At 33.9% G+C, this 22,557-nt stretch overlaps 1 protein-coding gene across 3 annotated transcripts in view; it reads right to left on the reverse strand.

Annotated features, from left to right (window-relative positions):
- Window positions 1-6,428: 6,428 nt before the first annotated feature.
- Window positions 6,429-22,557, reverse strand: part of LOC131800826 (proline dehydrogenase 1, mitochondrial-like) — a 58,309-nt gene continuing 42,180 nt past the window's right edge. For all 3 annotated transcript variants that reach the window (XM_059118569.1, XM_059118568.1, XM_059118570.1), the window contains exons 6-12: window positions 14,380-14,444; window positions 14,078-14,256; window positions 13,833-14,007; window positions 12,082-12,243; window positions 11,817-12,008; window positions 11,573-11,750; window positions 6,429-10,112 (exon numbers count right to left, since the gene is read on the reverse strand). In XM_059118569.1, the coding sequence (XP_058974552.1) occupies window positions 9,907-10,112; window positions 11,573-11,750; window positions 11,817-12,008; window positions 12,082-12,243; window positions 13,833-14,007; window positions 14,078-14,256; window positions 14,380-14,444 (1,157 nt within the window). In that variant the 3' untranslated portion in view covers window positions 6,429-9,906. The remainder of the gene's footprint in view (window positions 10,113-11,572; window positions 11,751-11,816; window positions 12,009-12,081; window positions 12,244-13,832; window positions 14,008-14,077; window positions 14,257-14,379; window positions 14,445-22,557) is intronic.

A 22,557-nucleotide genomic window follows, 5' to 3' on the forward strand; every position in this document is an offset into this window, starting at 1 on the left:
ATCAAGAATGGTAATGGTTGAAGCCTCAAAAATAATAACTTTTCTAGTAAAATTTACTCAGTAAATATGTCAAGAAGTCATAGAATAATGTTCCGCAAAAATCCAGGAAAGAAACAGTTTATTTTCCCAAAGTGTATATGTTCAACTTATAAATGCCTGAGAAACTTTGTTCAAAATTGGAATTTTTGAAGTGGTGGTCATTCAATGGTACAATACACATCATGCTGCAAGGGTACACGCTCTAGGAATGTGGATAGATAGATCTTACGGACATGCCTGCGGGCTTCTCAAACTATCAAATTAGAAACTCTGATTCCTGCACATCAGGAATAAATTTTGATCAGCAAGCATAAAGAATGTATTAATAGAAAACCACGGGATCAAGGTGTACACGGAAGGCTCGAAAATGAACTATGGAGTCGGTTCTGGTGTCTTTTAAGTGCCATATATGACACATATATGTATATTCATTTAGGAGTCTTTTTGTCTTAAATTCGAGTCATTTATGAGTGTTTACGATTCTACGAATCACGTAGGTGATTCCTAAATATTTGGATGTACCGTGAAAAAAAAAGAATATGTTTATATAAAAGTTTATTTAAAATAAAAATAGTTCAGCTTTAGTTATTATAACTGTCCATGTTCATTTTCATGTGTGATATAAACAACGTTCTTAATTTCAAAAAATCCCTTTTTTACACTTGGTAAAAAACTTATAGTAAAAAAATTAAATAAAAAATTAAAAATCTAAAAATTAACAAGTTTAAAAGCAGTATATTCGGCCGGGTCGAACATTGAATACCATCCACCATTTAAAACGAATTGGGAATTTTCAAAAAATAAAATCCTTAAAAAAAATCTGTTAAAATTTTAAAAATACCGAATATAGCCGATATATTGGGGTCTATACGACGTGGACCTACATAGGCATTGTTTGTCATAAGTAATATTCAAATTCAAAACTTGAAATAAACGGTAAATAATGTAGCTAAAATCATCAAAATATCGTACATATGGAGGTACCGTTATATCAGAGCTGTGCGAAGACCTAGACCAGCACAGACAATTTTCTGTCATAGGCTGTAGCATCCATTACGAACTTTAAATACGACATCTCGAACAATTTCGGTGGGTATTATACCTAAACTCGTCAAAATACCGAATATAGGGAGGTACTAATATATGGGGCATATACGAAGACCTGAACCTGCATAGACAAGTTTCTGTCACAGACTGTAGTTCCCATTACGAACTCTAAATACGTAATTTAAAACAAATCCGGTGAATAATGACACTAAAATCATCCAAATACCGAATATTGGGAGGTACCGTTATATGGAGGCTATATGAAAACGTGAGCCTACGTGACCCATTTACGAACTTACTTAGCCATTTATCTCAATTCTTTCGAAAGATAGCGTGATTACAACAGACAGACGGACGGACTTTGTTGAGTCTGACATGAATATTTCGAGAAGTTACAAACGGAATGACTAAGTTTGGTGGAGGGTATAAAAATCAGGGACTGTAATTGGATCGTTTTTTTCGTAACTCGGTCTCTAGCGTGAACAAAATGTTTCTGAAGGATTGTGTTCATATCCTTGTCGTTGCTAGTGTATGTATATGTACAAGTCTGTCCATTTTACTAATTCTTTATATACGTGTTAAAAAGACAAACTTACTTTTGATTACTGTTGATCACCAAAATGACTCGAAGAAGACTCAGCAAAGTGATTTTTTCAAAACAATCTTCCAAATGCTAGCTGGGTAGCATTGAATTCAAACATATCACAACACTAATTTGAGTAGATAAAGTGGATATTGTTAAATACTATCTTGCACAAGCAGAACTCAGATGAGGCAAGACTGAAACTGTTAAATGGCTACATTACAAGTTCAAACTCACAAAGTTCCTGATTAGCCAAGACAACACTAATTGCGGTGCTAACCGGTAAGTTAATTAATGGTTTAATACAATTTTGAATGCTTATTATCTGAAAAATGATTTTAATAATTAAATTGTTGCCTCAAAATTTTAGCTTATCGATCACAAAACAGCTGATTTTCAATCAGCTACTGATACTGCATAATTTTGCAAACTCTCGGTAACTCAATTGTCAAATGTTCTCTTTACTCGCTCTCATTTAATGGGCATTTGTGTCGATAATAGGTGTGTCTGGTTCAGCGGTGCTCAAAACCGTGTTCTAGAACATGAACAGAAAAAAGAGATAATTTAAGAGAAAATTAAAAATCTGTTTTTCTTTATATTTTACGATTCAATTTAATTATTTTTAACATGAATGTTTGCCTAAATAATTTATAAAGCAAATGGATAAAAAATATTTGTATAAATAATGACTTAACACTGTTTTGTTCTTGATTTAAATAAGCAAAGAGAAATTTGACTGAAAAGAGATATTTCTTTTTGAGCACCCCTGGTCTGGTTACTTTTCCTGCAGGAATTGTCCAGCAACTTCTTTCTGAGAGAGTAAGGTAGTTTTATTCTCTTTTGCAAGCAAAATGCGAAAAGTAAACAGACGCTATTCCTGCAGAAGCTTGCAACTAATCAGCTGATTTGTCAAAACAAACCAATTTGTCCCCCATAAGGAGAATTAAAACAAAGGAAGCAATACTAATTTTAATTTTTTTTTAAATAAAAATGTTGGAAATAGTCTTTTATTTTCTTATTACATATTAACATTTACGTTTTTCACATTTTGTAAAGTTGTTCTCCAAAAACAATTAGTCTTGCTAATTCCAAAACAATATTTTCAAATTAAAATCACAAAAAGAAATAAATAAACAATAGAAAACATCTGATTAAATGTCGATGAATGAGAAGAAGAAGAGTTGCAAGAGATTGCAAGAAGAAATTTTTCCAGCAAGAATTTGCAAACTCTCACTGAAGGAACTGTCAAAATTTCTCTCTCCAACCGCTCTCTTTTGCAGAACTTTCGGGTTAACAGACGACTTTCAGTAACAATTTGTAACAATTGTTACAAGTTTTAGGGTAACCAGAAACACCTAATTTGAAGCGCGAGAAGAAAAAGGAAGATGATCCTGTTGTCTATGATGAATAGTATTAAATGTTATTTTGTTGAATACATGTGTTGAATAGTAAAAAAAACTAAAAATTTCCCAATGAGAAATTAGCTTTGTCCATTGCGTATAATCGCTTGTGCCTTGACTGTGCTACTGTAATTCCCATAACTGCATTACGGCAGATTATTTGATATTTAATTTTTTTATCAATGGGAGGGTCATCACAATGGAAATGGAAAGTTTCCAATGATAAATACTGTCTGTTCATCAATACTTACTGGACGTTTGGTTTATCGAACAGCAGGAAAGACTTAGAAATGCTGCCGAAAATTCTCCTTACAATATCATCGACCTACCGTGATAATTGAACGTTCGATTTTAAAGACATCTCCATTTTTTAATTAATCAAATCAAACTTGATGTTTGTCTATTTACGAATAGTACTGACACCGATAAGACATGGATTTCATGTTAATTTAGGGTTCCTATATTACGATATGGAATATGTTTTTATACCCTCCACCATACTATGGAGGGTATAATAATTTTGTCATTCCGTGTGTAACTCCTCGAAATACTCATGTCAGACCCAACAAAGTATATATATTCTTGATCAGCCATGTCCGTCTGTCTGTCTGTGTGTCTGTCTGTCTGTTGTAATCACGCTATCTTTCGAAAAAAATGAGATAGAAGGCTAAAATTTTGCACACATGTATATTTTGCCAGTGGGCAGGTTAAGTTCGTAAATGGGCCATGTAGGTCCTAATTATCATATAGCCCCCATATAACGGTACCTCCCGATATTCGGTATTTTGATGATTTTGGCGACATTATTCACCGGAATTGTTTCCAATTTGGCATTTGAAGTTCGTAATGGATACTACATATTAAGTCAAAAAAATGAGCCATGTAGGTCCACGTCTTCATATAGCCCCGATATAACGGTACCCCCCGATATTCGGCATTTTGATGATTTTAGCGACATTATTTAACGGAATCGCTCCAAATTTGTTATTTGAAGTTCCTAATAGATACTGCAGAAAATGGGCCATGTAGGTCCACGTCTTCGTATAGCCCCCATATACCGTACCCCCCAATATTCGGTATTTTGATGATTTTAGCGACATTATTTACCGGGATTGTTTCAAATTTCGCATATGAAGTTCGTAATGGATACTTCAGCCCATGTCAGAAAATTGTCTGTGCAGGTCCACGCCTTCGTATAGCCCCCATATAACGGTACCCCCTATATTCGGTATTTTGATGTTTTTAGCTACATTATTAACAGATTTTTCTTCAAGGTTCGCATTTAAATATTGCAAAAACTTATGACAAAATTTGCCTATGCAGGTCTACGTCGTCGTATAGGCATTCGGTATTTTTAAGATTTTAACAGAATTTTAAACGGATTTTATTATTATTATTATTTTTTTTTTTTTTGGAAATTGCCAAATTTGTACCAGATGGTGGAGGGTATTAAAAGTTCGGCCCGGTCGAACTTACAGCTTTTTTACTTGTTATAACTGTGTTTTTTATGTTAACATGCCTCTGTCATGATCTGTAATTCTAGATAGCAAAGCCATAAGCCATTGTCTCAGAATGCATTTTGCCTAGTCTTTACCATTTTAGGTCTTTGTGTAAAATTAATATCCAGTTTTGTGAGATTTGTGATCTCTTAATATCCAGTTTTGTGAGATCTTTTCCGGCAATAATTGTATAATGCTGCATCACCAACGTAGGCAAAAATTCATTTCGTGATCATTTTCAGGGGCCCAAATATATACGATTTTTCAAGTAAACTGTTCAAAAGAGCTAAAAACTTGTTTCGCTTGGCCGAAAGTGGTGAGCTGCCGAATTTGGTTTTCTCCGATCTGAAAACATTCGTTGTCCAGCAGTTTGTAAACAAACAAAATGATCGTGTTTACTTGCCAAAGAGGCCACCAGGGCCTCAATTCTGGTTCTATTAAAATGTTAAATGAAAACTTTTATAAAGTAAAGAAATGTCAAATGAAAAATTTTATAAAGGAAATATTTTTCATTTCATAACCAGCACCAGAACTCAAGCGCAGGCCATGGTGATGGTGTGGGCTGATGGTCGCACTCCGCTCGTATTAATCGACCATGGCTTCAGAATAAATGTCAAATATTATAGCGAAAATATTCTGAAGAGTTTATTAAAGCCTTGGCCTCGCAAACATTTTGGCCGCAGACCTTGGACATTCCAACAGGACTCAACACCATCGCACTCAGCACGCGCCACCCAAGAATAGTTAAAAAATTAGGTTCCTCGCTTCATTTCCAGCGCACATTGGCCACCAAAATCTCCGGATACCAATCCGGTGGACTATTGTGTCTGGAGTATTTTGGAAAGCAAGGTTGGCCCTAAAAAATACCAATGTGTCGATCACCTCAAGCAAGCGCTTCGCCAGAAATGAGCCAAAATACCGCAGGGCAACATTCGGGCAGCGAGTGACGGTTTCGTTGGCCGTTTGAAGACCGTAATTCGAACTAATCTAAACTTATTCTAAAATTTGATGCTATTTCCAAAATGTTTTGCTCTCATTAAATAAAATTAAAAAAAAAAATAATTAAAAATTATGGCGTTTGACTTCGTTGCAGTTATTTTATCTCACCCTGTATATGTTTGGAAAATGCGTCTGAAACCGAAAATAAATAGCGGGCCTTTATTGAATATTTTTGCAGCGAGAGAGTCTAAGAATCTTTAATGTCAATTAGAATACATTCGGAAAATTTCAATGACATATCTAAATCGAATCTAATGTGGGTCAGAAATATAAACTTTATGTGGTCTCAGAGACATTCTGTTAATTATCTTTTCAATTTGTCTATAAATTTCAATTATTTTTGAAAATAAAACATTTGCAGTTACTTTAAATATCATTTATTTCTTTTCAACACTGAATATTTATTTAATTCAATTGATTTATTGTTTTTCTTTTTTGTTTTGAGTACAATACACAATAAAATTCCGCAAATAGTACATATAAGAACGAAGTCCCAAATTTTGTTTTTTTATATCGTTTACATTCTATTTTTATATGGACTTACATATATATATGTGTGTATATATAATTCAATCGTAGTATATACTATTACTAATATAATAAAATGTAAATATGTAGCATGAATAATAAATATCGTTATTATCCAAAAAGGAAAAAGAAGAAGAATCAGTTAGAACTCCCATTTATATATTATCAGAATGCTGCTATGCTTTATAATAAAATCGCTAAAAATAAGTTTTAAATATAAATAACCCTATTTATTTAATGATTTAAAAAAGATTAAACAAAAAACATTTGAATACGAGTAGTTTTTAGAAAAACAGTTAACTCGATTTTAAAAGGATACCAAGTTATTAGATAAAGCGTTTATGTAGTTCGCGATTCGGAACTGCAATGGAATCGTTAAGTGAATATTAACTGCGATGTAAACGCCTTTCAATGTTCAGTTTTAGTTAGTTCATTGTTTTCTGTTTTGTTTTGTTTTTTTTTTTTTTTTTTTTTTAATTTTAACTTTTTATTATTGTCATTTTAATTAGTTAACATGTATGTTATTCAACATTTGTGTCTTTTCTTTTAACGTTTTTTTATAATATATTTTATTATTTAATTCCCATTCATAGCATACACACGGAGTAAAGACTTTCGTTCAGAGGAATCGTCCCACTGAATGTGTCAAGACTCTTAAGCTATATGACGAAAATGGTGAAACATGGAATATTAAAAAAATATGAATTTTTAAAGCTTTCAGAATATGAAAATTTGAATACATGATATTTGTGAGGTTTGTCCGAAGGACCTTCCCAATATCTGTCAGTCTCAATAGAATATTTTCTACCCAGTATTAGAAGCAGAAGCCCTAAATATGTGCTGAAATTGTTTGCCTTTGTCGTGGTTTGACTGAAGCTTTCGTTTTGAAGTTCATTAAATACCGAAACCACAAAATCAATAATTGGCGGCAAAACTTTATCTTGCCTTTGCCGAGTTTTGACCTTTAAGTCATGGGATGTGTAACTTGGCGCACTAACCCCTGTATTTAATAACAACTGTCTCATAGTTTCAAACCCTTTCTCTTGCGCTAATTCTGTGAAATTTATAGCATCCAAATTACGTTGTTATGGAATAAACGGTTCTGCTTACTTTACTCAGAAAACGATCCAAACTCATTCATAAAGTAGCTATGTATTCATCATAAACTACACTTGTCTGCAAGCAGCCCGAGGCTTCCAATACCTTCGCTCCTCAAGAAAATAGTTGTCAAAGGTGAATAAGCGTGAGCTGAACATATCGCAATATTACATTCGGCAAATATTAGTTGATTCGCCTGGCCGAAAGTGGTGAACTGCCGAATTTGGTTTTCTCCGATGAGAAAACATTCGTTGTCCAGCAGTTTGCAACCAACAAAATGATCGTGTTTACATGCCAAAGAGGTCAGCAGAAAATGTGCACCTTCGGTTGGCCACCAGAACTCAAGCGCCAGCCATGGCGATGGTGTGGGCCGCCATAACAGCCGATGGTCGCTTCGCTCGTATTAATTGACCTTGGCATCAGTATAAATGCCGAATATTATCGCGAAAATATTCTGGAGGGTGTATTAAAGCCTTGTACATGCAAACATTTTGGCCGCAGATCTTGGACATTCCAACAGGACTCAGCACCATCGAACTCAGCACACGCCACCCAAGAATGGTTACAAAATGAGGTTCCTCGCTTCATTTCCAGTGCACAATAGCCACCAAAATCTCCGGTTTCAAATCCGTTGGACTATTGTGTCTGGAGTATTTTGGAAACCAAGGTTGGCACTAAAAAATACAAAGTGTCGATCACCTCCAGCAAGCGCTTCGCCGGGAATGGGCCAAAATACCGCAGAGCAACATTCGGGCAGCGTGTGACTGTTTCATTGGCTGTTTGAAGGCCATAATTCGTGCCAAGCGTGACCAATTCAAACAAATCTAAACATATTCTAAAATTTGATAATATTTCCGAAATTTTTTGCTTTCATTCAATAAAATTTAAAAAAAAAAATCTAAAAATGATGGCGTATGACTTTGTTGCAGTTTTTTTATCTCACCCTGTATATGAAAAATGCATATAACTCGAAGAAGAAACCCGATACCCCACCCTGCGCTCATCACTGTTTTATTATTAGTTAGCTGAGCAGGTTGGACACCCTTGGTTTTAAATATGTTTATTATAGGCTCTATACCATTTTTCCACCGCAATAAGGGTAGACTAATGTTTCATCCCACTGGATCTAAAAATTCTACTGAAAAACAATCATTTAAATATTCTAAAATAAATATTCTAAAAAAATAATGTAGAGTGACTAGATTATTGAAGATTTTTTAGTAGGTAAAGAGCCGTGGCACGTGAGTTCCTTGGTGAAAAATTCACCCACAAATAAACTGTCTAAAGAAAATACTCAAATCTTATTATGGACATAAAATCTAAGATGGTTCTGGGTGTGCAATTAACTTAAAACAATAATATTTAGTAATAAATTTATTTGTTTTATTTATTTCCTGACAGAAAGAAAATTCTTTAGACAAAATCAAGTGAGAAAAAATTAAAACACACATTGGTTGAAGGAAATACTATTATTAAATAATAAAATATTTTTAAACAAAAAAACAATTTAATTAACATACAGCTGTACGAATAAAAGTAATAATAGTAATACATAATAATTAAAAATGTGTAATAGTAAGAACTGCAGAATTATAAATATGTAAAACTTAGTTTTGTTGTTGTTTTTATACATGCAAATAAATGTAGTTGGTTTATCATTAGCTTATTTTTAAACGGAGAAGAGGGTGGGTTTTTACAAGAAATAATACGGTAATCCTTAAATTATTTTAAAACTCAATTTTAAAATAACTAAGATTTTACAAACATAAGTGTGTGTGTGTGGTGGCGGGGTAGCTATGGGTTGGGCAAAGTTTAATGTTTATGCAAATAAAACTTATATAAATGACAAATAAAACGCTAAAACGACTAAACAATATTTTTTACAAATAAAAAAACAATCAAAGGGACTTTCTCAAAAGTATTTTTTTGTTCAACTTAAAAAAATAAGAGATTCATAAAATTCAGTTTAAATTATTATTATTATTTTTTAATCATCCTAACTAACCACGTGGCGTGTTGAAATCTAATTTTTTTTAAAACAGAGAAGAAAAAATTCTAATAATATTCGAGCATTTAGTTATCTTTGCACCAGAACAATTTATGACTTCTGGCAGTCACTCACTGTCTTGTAGGCTCTATGAGTTTCTGTCTTTAGAATTACAAGTTTACAAGTTTTATAAGTTTACTTCGATTTCGTAAAAGGATGAAAATGCAAAACAGATTAAATTAAGAAGCTACCATAAACACACATTCTTCGACCATACGAAAGAGAAGACAAGGCTTTCAAACATTCACAATTGAGAGAATATTTTTTTTAATAAATTACATAAATATTGTATTCTGTTTAACTCTATATTTAATATTTAATTAACACATATGTATGTATTTGAATTTGTTAAATTAACAAGTATTCTAGATAAGTATTTAAGTTGCTGCTGTGAATATGAACAAGCCTTTTTGTCTTAATAGAGAGATTCTATTTTCTGAGATTATTTTAAGACACTCTTTGTAATTGTATGTGTGTATGAAAATGGTAGTGGGATTCATTCCTCTGCTTTTGTATATATGTGTGTGTATGCTTTACAGTATTTAATTAAGTTTCGGGTTCTTTTTGTTTTAATTAATCGACATTTTTTCTAGATAATGACATTATATGGCATGTAGTTGTTGTTGTTGTGGACTTGGATGAGCAGGAGTAGTTTGGTTTTGTAATTTATATGGGTACATAGTTTCCTTTTGGCTTGTAAAACAATTGACCACGCATCAGTCGGCGACGTATTTCGGCAAGCAATAAACGTTTCTCCTTTTGGATTTTCTTCAGTACACCCTTGTTTTCTTGTGCTCTACGCGAGAGATATGGCAAGACTTCCTGTACGGGACCGTACGGTATGTACTTATAGGCCGAGTAACCAGCTTGACCTGCAAAGGAGATAATACAAAAGCGATTAGAATTATTTAAAACATGGATTCAAGTTAGAACTTTAATTTATAAAAAAAAAAAACATTTTAAAAAGTATCAACCGCACCATAAAGATTGATAGTACATATCCCATATGTACCCTAAACCATATGTTAGTACAAATATCGGAATGTGCATTCTTTGAATGGAACTGGGGAACATTTCCGGATTTTATAAACGGTAGCAGAAGGAGTGGTCCGATATATCCATTCTTCGCACCAGATCTGGTGTTCGTAAAAATATTGGGATGTGCCAAGTTTGTATTTCACGGCGGTTATGAGTATTCAAAATTTAGACCCGTTGTATGAGAAGAAGGTAACCGATCTATGCTATCTTCACCAAAAAGATATAAGACTGGTCGAAATATTTGGATATGCGAAATTTTAAGATACCAGGCTCTTCCTTCACTTATTATAAGCGTTGTGATTATAAAAATGTTTACCCTTTTTGGGAGAGGTACCAGAAGATATAAGCCGATATTGTACTTTTTCACACCAAGCTTAGGTCAAATTGTATACTTCGTCAATTTTTACCGCTTAACAAAAAAATATAAGGATGTGCCAAGTTTGGACCAGATCAGACACTCATTTCGAGAGTAATAGTGCGCACCAGCCAACCAGACATACATAATTGTTTTCCTTATCAAATGATATATACCATATAGCTGAGGGTATAACGAGAGGAAGTCCCTAATATAGATTTTGTAATTAAAATCATCTCATGAGTTGTTAGGATTAAATGAGCCCCAGAATGCCTCCTATAAACAGAACAGCTTCAGGGAGTGTTTTGCGATTTTTAGGTGTATTAAAGAAGTTCCTCTAGCTAAAGAATATCTCAGGAAAGAGTTTTATCTAGGGAAGTTCATCATAAATTTATTTCATATGTAGAATATGTAAGCAATGTCTAAAGAGTAACTCTGGATGATCTCCTATTTAACAAGTTCTACCATCTATAGCAAACCTGAGAAACATAGAAAATGTTCAAATTCAATCCCCAAGTTCATACGGCATAGTCTCCTCCAAAAAGAATGCTTCGAGATGTGTCGGTAAACGTCACACTTACTTATATTCCCATCATTGGGAACCAATGGGCACCAATTAATCAATATTGCTTCTTCTTAAAGAGAATCTGAGCCTTCTCAACTTCAAATTAAATCTGCGCTGTCGTGCTAAAGGACAGATCTGTCGTGACATAGAGAAACATATGGGAAATATATTTTTTAGATTAAAAAAATTATTTGGCTAGGAGCGCTTAGATTACTAGAATAACGAGTCTGATAGTGGTCAAACACTCGATAAAAACACCCCAATACCGATAACGATAAGTCTTAGAATGATGACTCAACGACTGAGAAGCAATTTGAACAAAAATCATTTTCGACGAGAAAACAAGTACCTACAAATAAACGGAATTAACTCACCTAATGGGAAAGTAATATAATCGCACATGCCCAACAATTGACCGAAACATATGACCTTATCCTCGGGTGAAATACCGATTTCCTTCATTTTCTCAATGGCATAACGAACAGTGTCCTCGTTGTGGGATGCTACCATAATACCGATCTTCTTTGCATCTTCACCATTATCTTTGAGTATCTAAAACAAAAGAAGAACTCTTTTATTAAAAACAAACGATCTCAATTCAAATTGTCCAAAACTCACTTTGATTCGTCTCAAACATTCAGTTAATGTTTTGTGGTACATTTCGGTTGTAGCTTCATAACTGGGATTCACTGGATCGGGATAGCCTAATGCTTGGGCTCGGGCACGCTCTTGTTCCATGTAAGCGCCGCGCACTAATTTAGCACCAAAATAGAAATCTTGGCGTTTGGCTTGTTCCAAATCGGTATTAACCTATAAAAGAATAAAAGATGTTGTTTAAAAGAAAGCCTTAAACAACAAAGGCTTTTCTTGTTCTAATGCTTACCTCGCGGAATGCTTCGCGCAAATAACACTGGTATGTATTGAATACAATTGCCTTTTCTTTATTGTATTTACGCATCATTTCAAGTGTAATACGGGAAATGGCCGGTTGGAAGTAAGTTTGTTCGGCATCAATCATAATGCGAACATCCAATTCAGCTGCAGTCTGCAATGGGAAAATGAAAAAACAACGTTTATCTTTCAAAAGTTCAAACGAAAGATGAAATTGAAATAGTGGAAACCTTAGTCATATGTAATGTGTCATTTTCATATAGTAGTATAGCATACTTTAAGGAGCTCCCAAAAATTTTAACAATTATACAACACTATACTTCCCTACAAAGATCTGTCACCTTTAATCTTTCTTAACTTATAATATATGTCAATGTAGTTCTTTGAAACGCTCGAATAATTTAATTAATACGTATGCTTTATTTATATTATTATATTTATATCCTCCATAGTATGGAGGGTATATAAAGTTTGTCGTTCCATTTGTAACACTTCGAAATATACATTTTCGCAAAGTATAAAATTATATGTCGATTTAGCGATGTCCGTCCGTCTGTGGAAATTACTCTAGCTTCCGAACGAATTGAAATAGATTGATAAAATTTTACTCAAATGTATATTATGTCTGCAGGACTTTTGGTATTGAAAATGAGCCATGTAGGTCCACGTTTTGGTATAGCCCCCATATAACGGTACCTCCTGATGTTCGGTATTTTGATGATTTTAGCGACATTATTCAGCGGAATTGTTTCAAATTTGGTATTTAAAGTTCGTAATGAATACTTCAGCCTAAGACAGAAAATTGTCTGTGCAGGACCACCTCTTCGTATAGCCCTCATATAACGGTACCTCCCGATATTCGGTGTTTTGATGATTTTAGCGATATTATTCACCGGAATTGTTTCAAATTTGTTATTTGAAGTTCGAAATGAATACTACAGCCCAAGACCGAAAATTGTCTGTGCAGGTTCACGTCTTCGTATAGCCCCCATATAACGGTACCTCTCGATATTCGGTATTTTGATGATTTTAGCTACATTATTCAGCGTTTTTTTTAGTTTCGCCTTTTTTATATTGTAATGGCTTATGACAAAAGTTACCTATGCAGGTCCATGTCGTCGTATAGACCCGAATATAACACCACACTCGGTATTTTTAAGATTTTAACAGAATTTTTAACGAATTTTATTGTTTTTGAGAATTGCCAAATTCGTTCCAAATGGTGGAGGGTATTCAAAATTCAGCCCGGCCGAACTTACAGCTTTTTACTTGTTTTTACATAAATATATTCATGTATTTCTCTTTATTAATTTATTCAATATCATAAAGCGTCTCCATTTAATTTAATAATTCTAGGGAACGTCTAATAGTATGCTAAAGAATAGTATTCTAAAGAAATGTGGAAAAAATAACTTTTCTCAACCTTGATTAGAATGTTGATAGTAACTAAGAAGTGTAATTAGTTAAAATTTCCAATGTCGGAAAGCCAAATTCTAATATGAATTCTAAGAAGGCATACCGAGAAGTAGTTCAAACCGTTACTTCAACAACCTGACCATTATGGAAGGAACAAATTTTCTAGATTTCTCCAATAATTAACACCGATGATTTGTCATGAGAATAACGATAACAATTTAAATCTAATCAATGCATATAACTATTTCCAAACTACATGAAAAAGCCTATCCCATGTCTACACAAGTCTTAATGAACAAATATCGCCACACGTGAGTACATACATACCTTAACAATAGTATTCAAACGACGAATCATATTTCTAAACATTTCTTCCTCTTTGGGCGGAATTTGTGAGATCAAACGACGCATTTGACCAGTTTTGGGATCGGGTACTCTGAAGGTGTCACTAAGCTGTGAGTCTTCATCTACAATACCGGACCAGGGGAACAAATGCAAAATACTGAAATAAAAAACAACAAATTCGAAACTTATTTCAAATTTCAAAACACAAATAATATCAGATTGTTTACCCTTCTTTGTCGGAGGTAACATTTTTCAAGAAATCCTGAACATTTTTATTGTCGCCCAAACTGGCATAATATTTTTCCAAATCCTTAATGGTCTTGTGATGGGTTAAGACATTGCCTTGACCACCCACCATATCTTCCATGTATTTACGTGTGCGCATAATAACCTCGGACAATTGCAGCTGAAACGAAACAAAAAACAACAACAGTAATATTAATAAAATGAAAACGCCTAACTAGCAGGACGACCAGGCATAAAATATGAAGACCATGGGTTTGCGTGCAGACCCATGTTTATTACATACCAAGAGTTGAGGACGACCCAGGGCGGTTAATTTGATGGCTGTAATACCAGTGCCAAAGGTAGCGCCTAAAAATAACAGACATCATAAAAATAAGAATACAATTAGAAATAATGATCATAAAGTGTGCAGAATATCGAGGGCAAACATGGCCAGAGAGACACTTAGCAAATTAAAAAAAGGAAAACAAGGGAATATTAAAATACCCAATGATGAATACATTTTAAGTAGCTGTATGTATGTTTCAGCATTACTGTACAATATTTCATTTCATGTTTCACATGATAAAGGCTTGTTCTTATACGTATATGTATGTACATATATAATACAAAAGTTATATATGGAATATATAATGCAAATATAGGTCAAGGTTCTCAAATGTATGCTTATCGAACTTTTTTAATCTCTGCCGACATGTTCTCGTCCATAGATCAACAATATTTTTGTTTGTTGCCTAAATTCTCCTATTTTTTATTGTTTATAATTTGCACGGGTACATGCGTGTGCGTGGTAGGCATTTAAATATAAATAATGCGGCCAAAAAAGAAATAAAACTAATAAAAAAGCATGAGAAAATTTTAAATTTAATTTTGTTTTAGTCGTAATATTTAGATTTAGACAGGCGACGGTCTATCCCATATAATTGCACCAAAGCAACCCTGAGTGGGTAATATATAATACATAAGAAAAATAATATACATATAAGAGTAGAATCTTGACATTTCGCACGAGGATTAGACTTGATGCCTCGTCATGTGAAAAAGCTGAGTTTTTGAAAATTCTTACTTAAAGGGAACGAAAAGTATTAAAATGTACTCAAATGTAATAGTTTGTTTTGAACATACGGAATGTGCTAGAATTCTGAAATTTGGAATGGAAGTCAATGATAGAGTGCGGGATAGATGTACCAAAGGGTTTTTGGAAATCCCAACTTAAAAATTACGACAAGTTCTAAAATAGAACTAAACTTCTTAAATAGTACCATTTAGTATTATGTGATAATTTATTTGGATATATCTTCAACCGATTTCGGGTTAATTGAGCACCAAATGGCCAATTTCAGTCCAATGGACCTGAATTTTGGCACATCCGACCGAATTCAGTCTTAAAGCAAGTAGATCAAATTTGGTGAAAATCGGTTGAGACGAATTATGGCCTTGAAACGGCCAATAAAACCGTCACATGCTGCCCGAATATTGCTATAGCTCCCATATGTATGTTTCATCCGATTTGGTGTTTAAGTCCCCCACATTAGTAACATGCACTCCACAAGAAAGATATTTGGTACCAAATATCAGATACAGCGCATAAATACCTCTGCCTGATTTTGGAAAAATCGGTTCAAATTTAGATATAGCTCCCATATATCCTCAACCGATTTCGAGTTAATTGAGCACCAAATGGCCAATCAGTCCAAAATTGGATATGCCTTCCATATATTAGTTCCCTCTGGCATCAAACTGCTCTTAAGCCAAAATGCTCTTAAGCCAAATGAGCAAACGAATGGTTTCTGAAACTGAAGACAGACCTATGTTGATTTATGTTAGGTATAATTTTAAGTGACCTTTTGTGTCATACTCTTTTCATACGTCTCAAACATTATCGAAACAAATTGATGTAAATATATAAGAAATCTCTTCCTAGTTGGAAACTTCGATAACTACTATATTATATTGCATACTTTGAGGCATAATCGTTATTTAAGCAGAGCTTAAATTCGTCAATAGGTAAGGCGTACTTAAATCTTGTTTACACAGGACCGTCCATATTTAATTGATTTCTTATTTCAGAACATTCTGGAATTTTTTAGAATATTGAAATTAACAACAATTAATTTTAATCCTTACATAAAAATATAGTCTAATGTTCCTATTCATAGTCCATCAATGTTATTTAATAAAATGCAAATGTCTACAACGTATATGTATAACACGGCAATGAGAACAACGCAGAAAGTTGTTATGTGTCACACCATCAGTCAGTCAAGCATGCATGATTGCCAAACTGTCATTTGAGGCATTTGTGATGTACCTATACTAATGCAGGTGAATTACCAAGCGTTGGTGTCTATGCTATTCTTTTTGAAAAGAAAAATTCCAAATGGATTTGGGTATTATATTTTCTATTTCAGCAAGTCAACGTAAAATGGCATACAAATCGCTGGGTAAAATATTCAACTCAAGGTTCTTCGTTTTAAATTTCTATTGTTTGTCTATAGTGCCAATGAACTTTAAATTCTTTGTTGGCAAATAACAATTTTTCAATTATTTCACATTATTTTTCCTGCAATTGCGTGGGATGTTTGAAAATATTTTGGACGTGTTAATTTCTTTTATTTCTTTTTTTTTTTCTTTTGTCTTGGCCAAATAATTAGAAAGAAAATTGCTAATAAATTTAAATTTTGTCAAAAAACCACACAATGGAACAAAAAATTTAAAATAAAACCACAAAAGAGCCGTTAATTACATTTTTGATCTACGTTGGGCGCCATGTTTGGGGTCTAAAGTCTTATCGTTTCGGTCTCATGTTTGCATGAGATTCGATATAGATATGATCACATGAGGAAATTGTTTTTAAATCAACAAAGCCTAGATAGTCCATCCACATATTAAAATATAAAATATATTTTGTTAAATGTTCTTCTGATGGAAATCACAAAAAGAACAAGTTAAAAAGCAGTAAGTTCGGCCGGGCCGAACTTTGAATACCTTCGAATTTGGAAATTTTCAAAAAATAAAATCCTTAAAAAATTTTGTTAAAATTTTTAGAGTACCGAATATAGCCGTTATATTAGGATCTATACGACGTGGACCTACATAGGCATTGTTTGTCATAAGCCATATTCAAATTCGAAACTTGAAATAAACGGTGAATAATGTAGCTAAAATCATCAAAATATGGTATAAAGGGAGGTACCGTTATATTTTCTGGCACAGGCTGTAGCATCCATTACGAACTTCAAATACGACATCTCAAACAAATTCGTTGGGTATTGTACCTAAAATCGTAAAATACCGAATATAGGGAGGTACTGATATATGTGGTCTATACGAAGACCTGGACCTGCACAGACAATTTTCTGTCATAGGCTGTAGTATTCATTACGAACTTAAAATACTAAATTTGAAACAATTCCGGTTAATAATGTCGCTAAAATCATGAACATATCTAATATAGGGAGGTGCCGTTATATGGGGGCTATACGAAGACGTGGACCTGCACAGACAATTTGCTGTCATAGGCTGTAGTATTCATTTTGAACTTGAAATACTAAATTTGAAACAATTCCGTTGAATAATGTCGCTAAAATAATCAAAATACCGAATATCGGGAGGTACCGTTTTTATGGGGGCTATATGAAAACGTGGACCTACATGACGCATTTACGAACTTAACTACTTACTGGGAAAATAAACATGTGTGCAAAATTTTAGCCTTCTATCTCAGTTCGTTCGAAAGATAGCGTAATTACAACAGACAGACAGACGGACATCGCTAAATCTACATAAATCTAATAAATCTAATTTTACGCTAATCAAGAATATATATACTTTGTTGGGTCTGACATGAGTATTTCGAGGAGTTACAAACTACAAACCCTCCATAGTATGGTAACTTTTGTCATAAGCCATTACAATATTCAAATGCGAAACTTAGAAAAAACGGTGAATAATGTAGCTAAAATCATCAAAATACCGAATATCAGGAGGTACCTTTATATGGGGACTATACGAAGACATGGACCTGCACAGACAATTTTCTGTCATAGGTTGTACTATCCATTACGAACTTCGAATACAAATTTGAAACTATTCCGGTGAATAATGTCGCTAAAATCATCAAATAAAAAGCGAATAGAACAATGACGGACAAGACTAAAAACAAACAAGTAAAAATCAGCTAACTTAGGTCGGGCCGAAATTTTAATACCCTACACCACTTGGAACGAACTTTCAAAATGAAAAAAAATTCGTTAAAAATATGTGTCTAAAATTATCAAAATACCGAATATCGATTGGTACAATCGTGAAAATGCCAAATATAGGGAGGTACAGTTACAGGGGATACACGAAGACGTGGATCTGCTTTGGCAAGTACCAAATTTTAAATAATTCCTGTAAAAAATTGGACTTAAACCTTGAAAATGCCGAATATCTGGGGTCTAAAATGCTTATATCGAGGAGTTAAAAACGGACTGCCAAACATAATATACCCTCCACACAATATATGATGGAGGGTATAAAAATGGTATATCAAAGGTGTTATATCCTTTGCTGTTGATTTGTCAGCAGGTTCCGCCTTCAGATTTTGAAATAGACCTTTCGAGTGATCTGCAGCACATGACGTATTTCGATGATAATTTCCCCCAAATGTCCAGGAAAATCATGTCTTTCTCCGTACCCCCAGAAAAGAGACTTTCGAAGGCGGCATACCTGGGGAAGAGTCTTATAAGAAGTAGTCTAAAACCGGTTTAGGTCTAAAACAAAGACTAGAGATTATTAAAAGAAGAACATGATGAGGTCACGAAATATCAAAAACATTTTTTAGAGTCGATTTGAAACAGTTAGCGCATGGTACAATGAAATAAAGGTAACCTCATTATACCCTCCACCTTGGAAAGGAGGATATATTAACATTGTTATTCCGTTTGTACAATCCCTAAATCTTCGTAGTAGGCCCAATAAAGTATATATTCATAATCAGCATAAAATTCTAAGTCGATTTAATGATGTCTTTCTGACGTAGAGCAAAATTTAGCAGAACAATTTGTATTGTGCCTAGGATGGTTGGTATTGAAAATGAGATATGTCGATCCACGTTGTGGTATAGCCTCCATAACGGTACCTCCCGATGTTCGGTATTTTGTTTCACTGATTTATCTGAAAATTGGTATTTTTAGATCATAATGGGTCCTAGTTCGTGTGGCGAAACATTGTATGTATAGGTCCACGCTTTGGTATAGCCCCCATATAACGGTACCTCCCGATTTTTGGTATTTTGATTATTTTTGGCACATTTTCCCATGAATATGTCTAAAAATTGGAATTTATGGGTCATAATGGCTTCTAATGTTTCCTTTACTGTAAGGTGGAGGGTATTAAAAGTTCGGCCTGTCTTAATGTTTATACCCTTCACCACAAGGCGGTCAGGGTATTATGTCTTTATGCATTTGTTTGTAACAGGCAAAAGGAAACGAGATAGACCCACAGTTCCTTTTGATGATCTGCATAGAATCACGTTCTGAGTTGATTTATACATGTCAGTCCGTCTGTCCGCCCGTCCGTCTGTCCATGTATTCTTGTGAACAAAATGCAGGTCGCATTTATTATCCGATTGAGATGAAATTTTCCAAACAATATTTGTTTGGCCCAAGGACGAACCCTATTGAAATTGGAGATAATCGGTAAAAATTTAGATATAGCTCCCATATATATCTTCGTCCGATTTGCCTTTTATTGTGCACCAAACGTGTAATATCAGCCCGAATAGTATGGAATTTTGCACATGCAACCAAATTAGGTCTGAAAATAAGTATGCCAAATTTGATCGAAATCGGTTCAGATATAGCTATAGCTCCCATATATTTTGTTCATCCGATTTGTAATTTTTGTCCTCCGCAGCCGTAATATGCACTCTGTAACAACAATATTTGGGGAAATGTATCAAATGCAGCTCAGAAATATCTTTGCCAAATTTTATCGAGATCGGTTCAGATTTGGATATAGCTCCCATATATAATTTCGTCCGATTTACCTTTTATTGTGCACCAAACGTCTAATATTTGCCCAAATGGGATGGAATTTGGCACATACGACCGAATTGAGTCTAGAAGCTTGTATGTCTGTTCATCCGATCATATTTGTTACCATACAGCCGTAGTATGCACTCCGTAACAACGATATTCAAGGAAATATATCAAATACAGCTCAGAAATATCTTTGTCAAATTTAATCGAGATCGGTTCAGATTTGGATATAGCTCCCATATATATCTTTATCTGATTTCAAATTAATTTTGCACCAAATGGGCAATACAAGTCCGAATTTAAAAGATAGAAATGCTTCGGCATATTTAGTCCTTTGAACTTTAAATTATAATTATAATCATAGCGTGTATGATTGCATTCTCTCATAAAAACATTTAATTGTTATGTGGAGCTCTACTAAATTAGCAAAGTGGTGTAGGGTATCATAAAGTCGGCCCCGACTTTAAAACTTTCTTTTTTTTTTTTAACTTGTCTTGACATAACATTGTTCCCAAGCGTTATGCATCTACCTGTATTCTTCTATCATGCTAAATGACGTTTCCCTTTAGATAACAAATTGTTTGAGAGCGCCTTAAAATATGTTATAAAAATGCTCAACATAAATTAAGAAAAAGTTGATTCACATATGACGCTGGCATTACGTGGAAAGCCTTTACAATAATGAATTTTAAACCAAAATGTTTTTGTCATTCTCATTCGAAATAAAAAATATACTAATATTTACAAGTCATCGTGCACCTTTTATATAATTTGACTTCAAACAAGAGCATTTCAATCAGTTTCAATATCACACCAAATTAAATGCTACACCTTTAACATCATAAGAGATAAATTTAATTACTTCACCTTTGGAAGTATGTATCTACCCTTTACCAACATTCTTACGGGATAACGTTTTATATGCAACTACAATTGTATACAGGCCACTAAGGAAGCAATAACAACTAGCAGAGACACGCGCGTATTCTAGATTACAAAAAAAAAATCAAGCGCAAAAAAAATTAAAAAAAAACTGCAATTGGATTAATGTTTACAAACAACTACAACACAAATGGTACATACGGAGGTCATACAATCAAGAAGTAGATGAACAACACTAGTCTACCAGGCCACACTTATTAACTTATTTCGCAACCGATCGTTTACACATATCTTTGCTTTTTGAACTACAGTATTAATTGAAATTATTTTCATATTTCGGAATCTAACAATTCAGTGATTTGCATAGGCTCTAGGTTCTCTAAGCTTTGGTATATATTTCATTTAGTATCGATGTGATCGGGTGCAAATGTCAATAATCAATCAACTAACATTGAAGTTGAGAACTCTTTTACACCATTCTTGTGCCACTTCTTTTGTGCGATACACAAACACTAGTTCGAGAGATTCCAACCAAAATTGTAAGATGTAAGTGGATGTACTGTCCCTATAATCTCCGAGAAGAGAACAAGATCGCTCATCTCCATGCCGCAACCTGACCTAAAACTTGTCATCACAAATCACGGTAGCGTGAGATCCAGAACTTCTAAATAGAGTAGTGACGATATTGATTGTTGTAGGATCTGCCAAGATGAGGAAGAAATTGAGACAGTCGAACATTTGCTCTGCCACCCTCCAACTCTCCTTCATGTGAGACACATACTTGTGGGTGTACAAATATCGCACGACCTGTTTGTCCTGTTCTCTAACATAGAGCCTGCAGTAATTCTACAAATAGCCAAAACATTTAAATGGCTAAAGACTACACGATAAATTATTAGTCATCGATTACTATTTATCTATTATATTCTTTCTCCAATTCCTCCGTTTTTAAACCCTCTACCATTCTGGATCAGTGTAAAATTCTAAGACGATCTAGCGATGCCCGTCTGTCTGTTGTAATCACGCTATCTTTCGAACGAATTGAGATATAAGGCTAAAATTTGGGATACATACATACAGTAGGCAGGTTAAGTTTGTAAATGGGCCATGTAGGTCCACGTTTTGGTATAGACCACATATAACGGTACCTCCCGATATTCGATCCTTTCATGATTTTAGCAACATTATTTACCAGAATTATTTCAAAGTTCATATTTAAAGTTCGTAATGGGTACTACACCCAATGACAACAATTTTTGTATGCAAGTCCTCGTATTCGTATAGACCCCATATAACGGTACCTCCCGATATTCGGTATTTTCATGATTTTAGCGACGTCATTTACCGAACTTATTTCAAATTTCGTATTGGAAGATCTTAATGGGCAGTACAACCTATGGCAAAATACTTCGTATGTCTTCGTATAGTCCCAATATAACGGGTTTCATTTATGTGGTAGTTTTTGGATTTTTGTTTTTTAAATTTTCAAGTTCCTTCCAATGGAGAGTATTAAAATTTCGGCCCGGCCGAAGATGCTGCTTTTTTACTTGTTC

The sequence above is a fragment of the Musca domestica genome, unplaced genomic scaffold (genome assembly GCF_030504385.1).
Source record: "Musca domestica strain aabys unplaced genomic scaffold, Musca_domestica.polishedcontigs.V.1.1 13, whole genome shotgun sequence".
Classification (NCBI taxonomy): Eukaryota; Metazoa; Arthropoda; class Insecta; order Diptera; family Muscidae; genus Musca; species Musca domestica.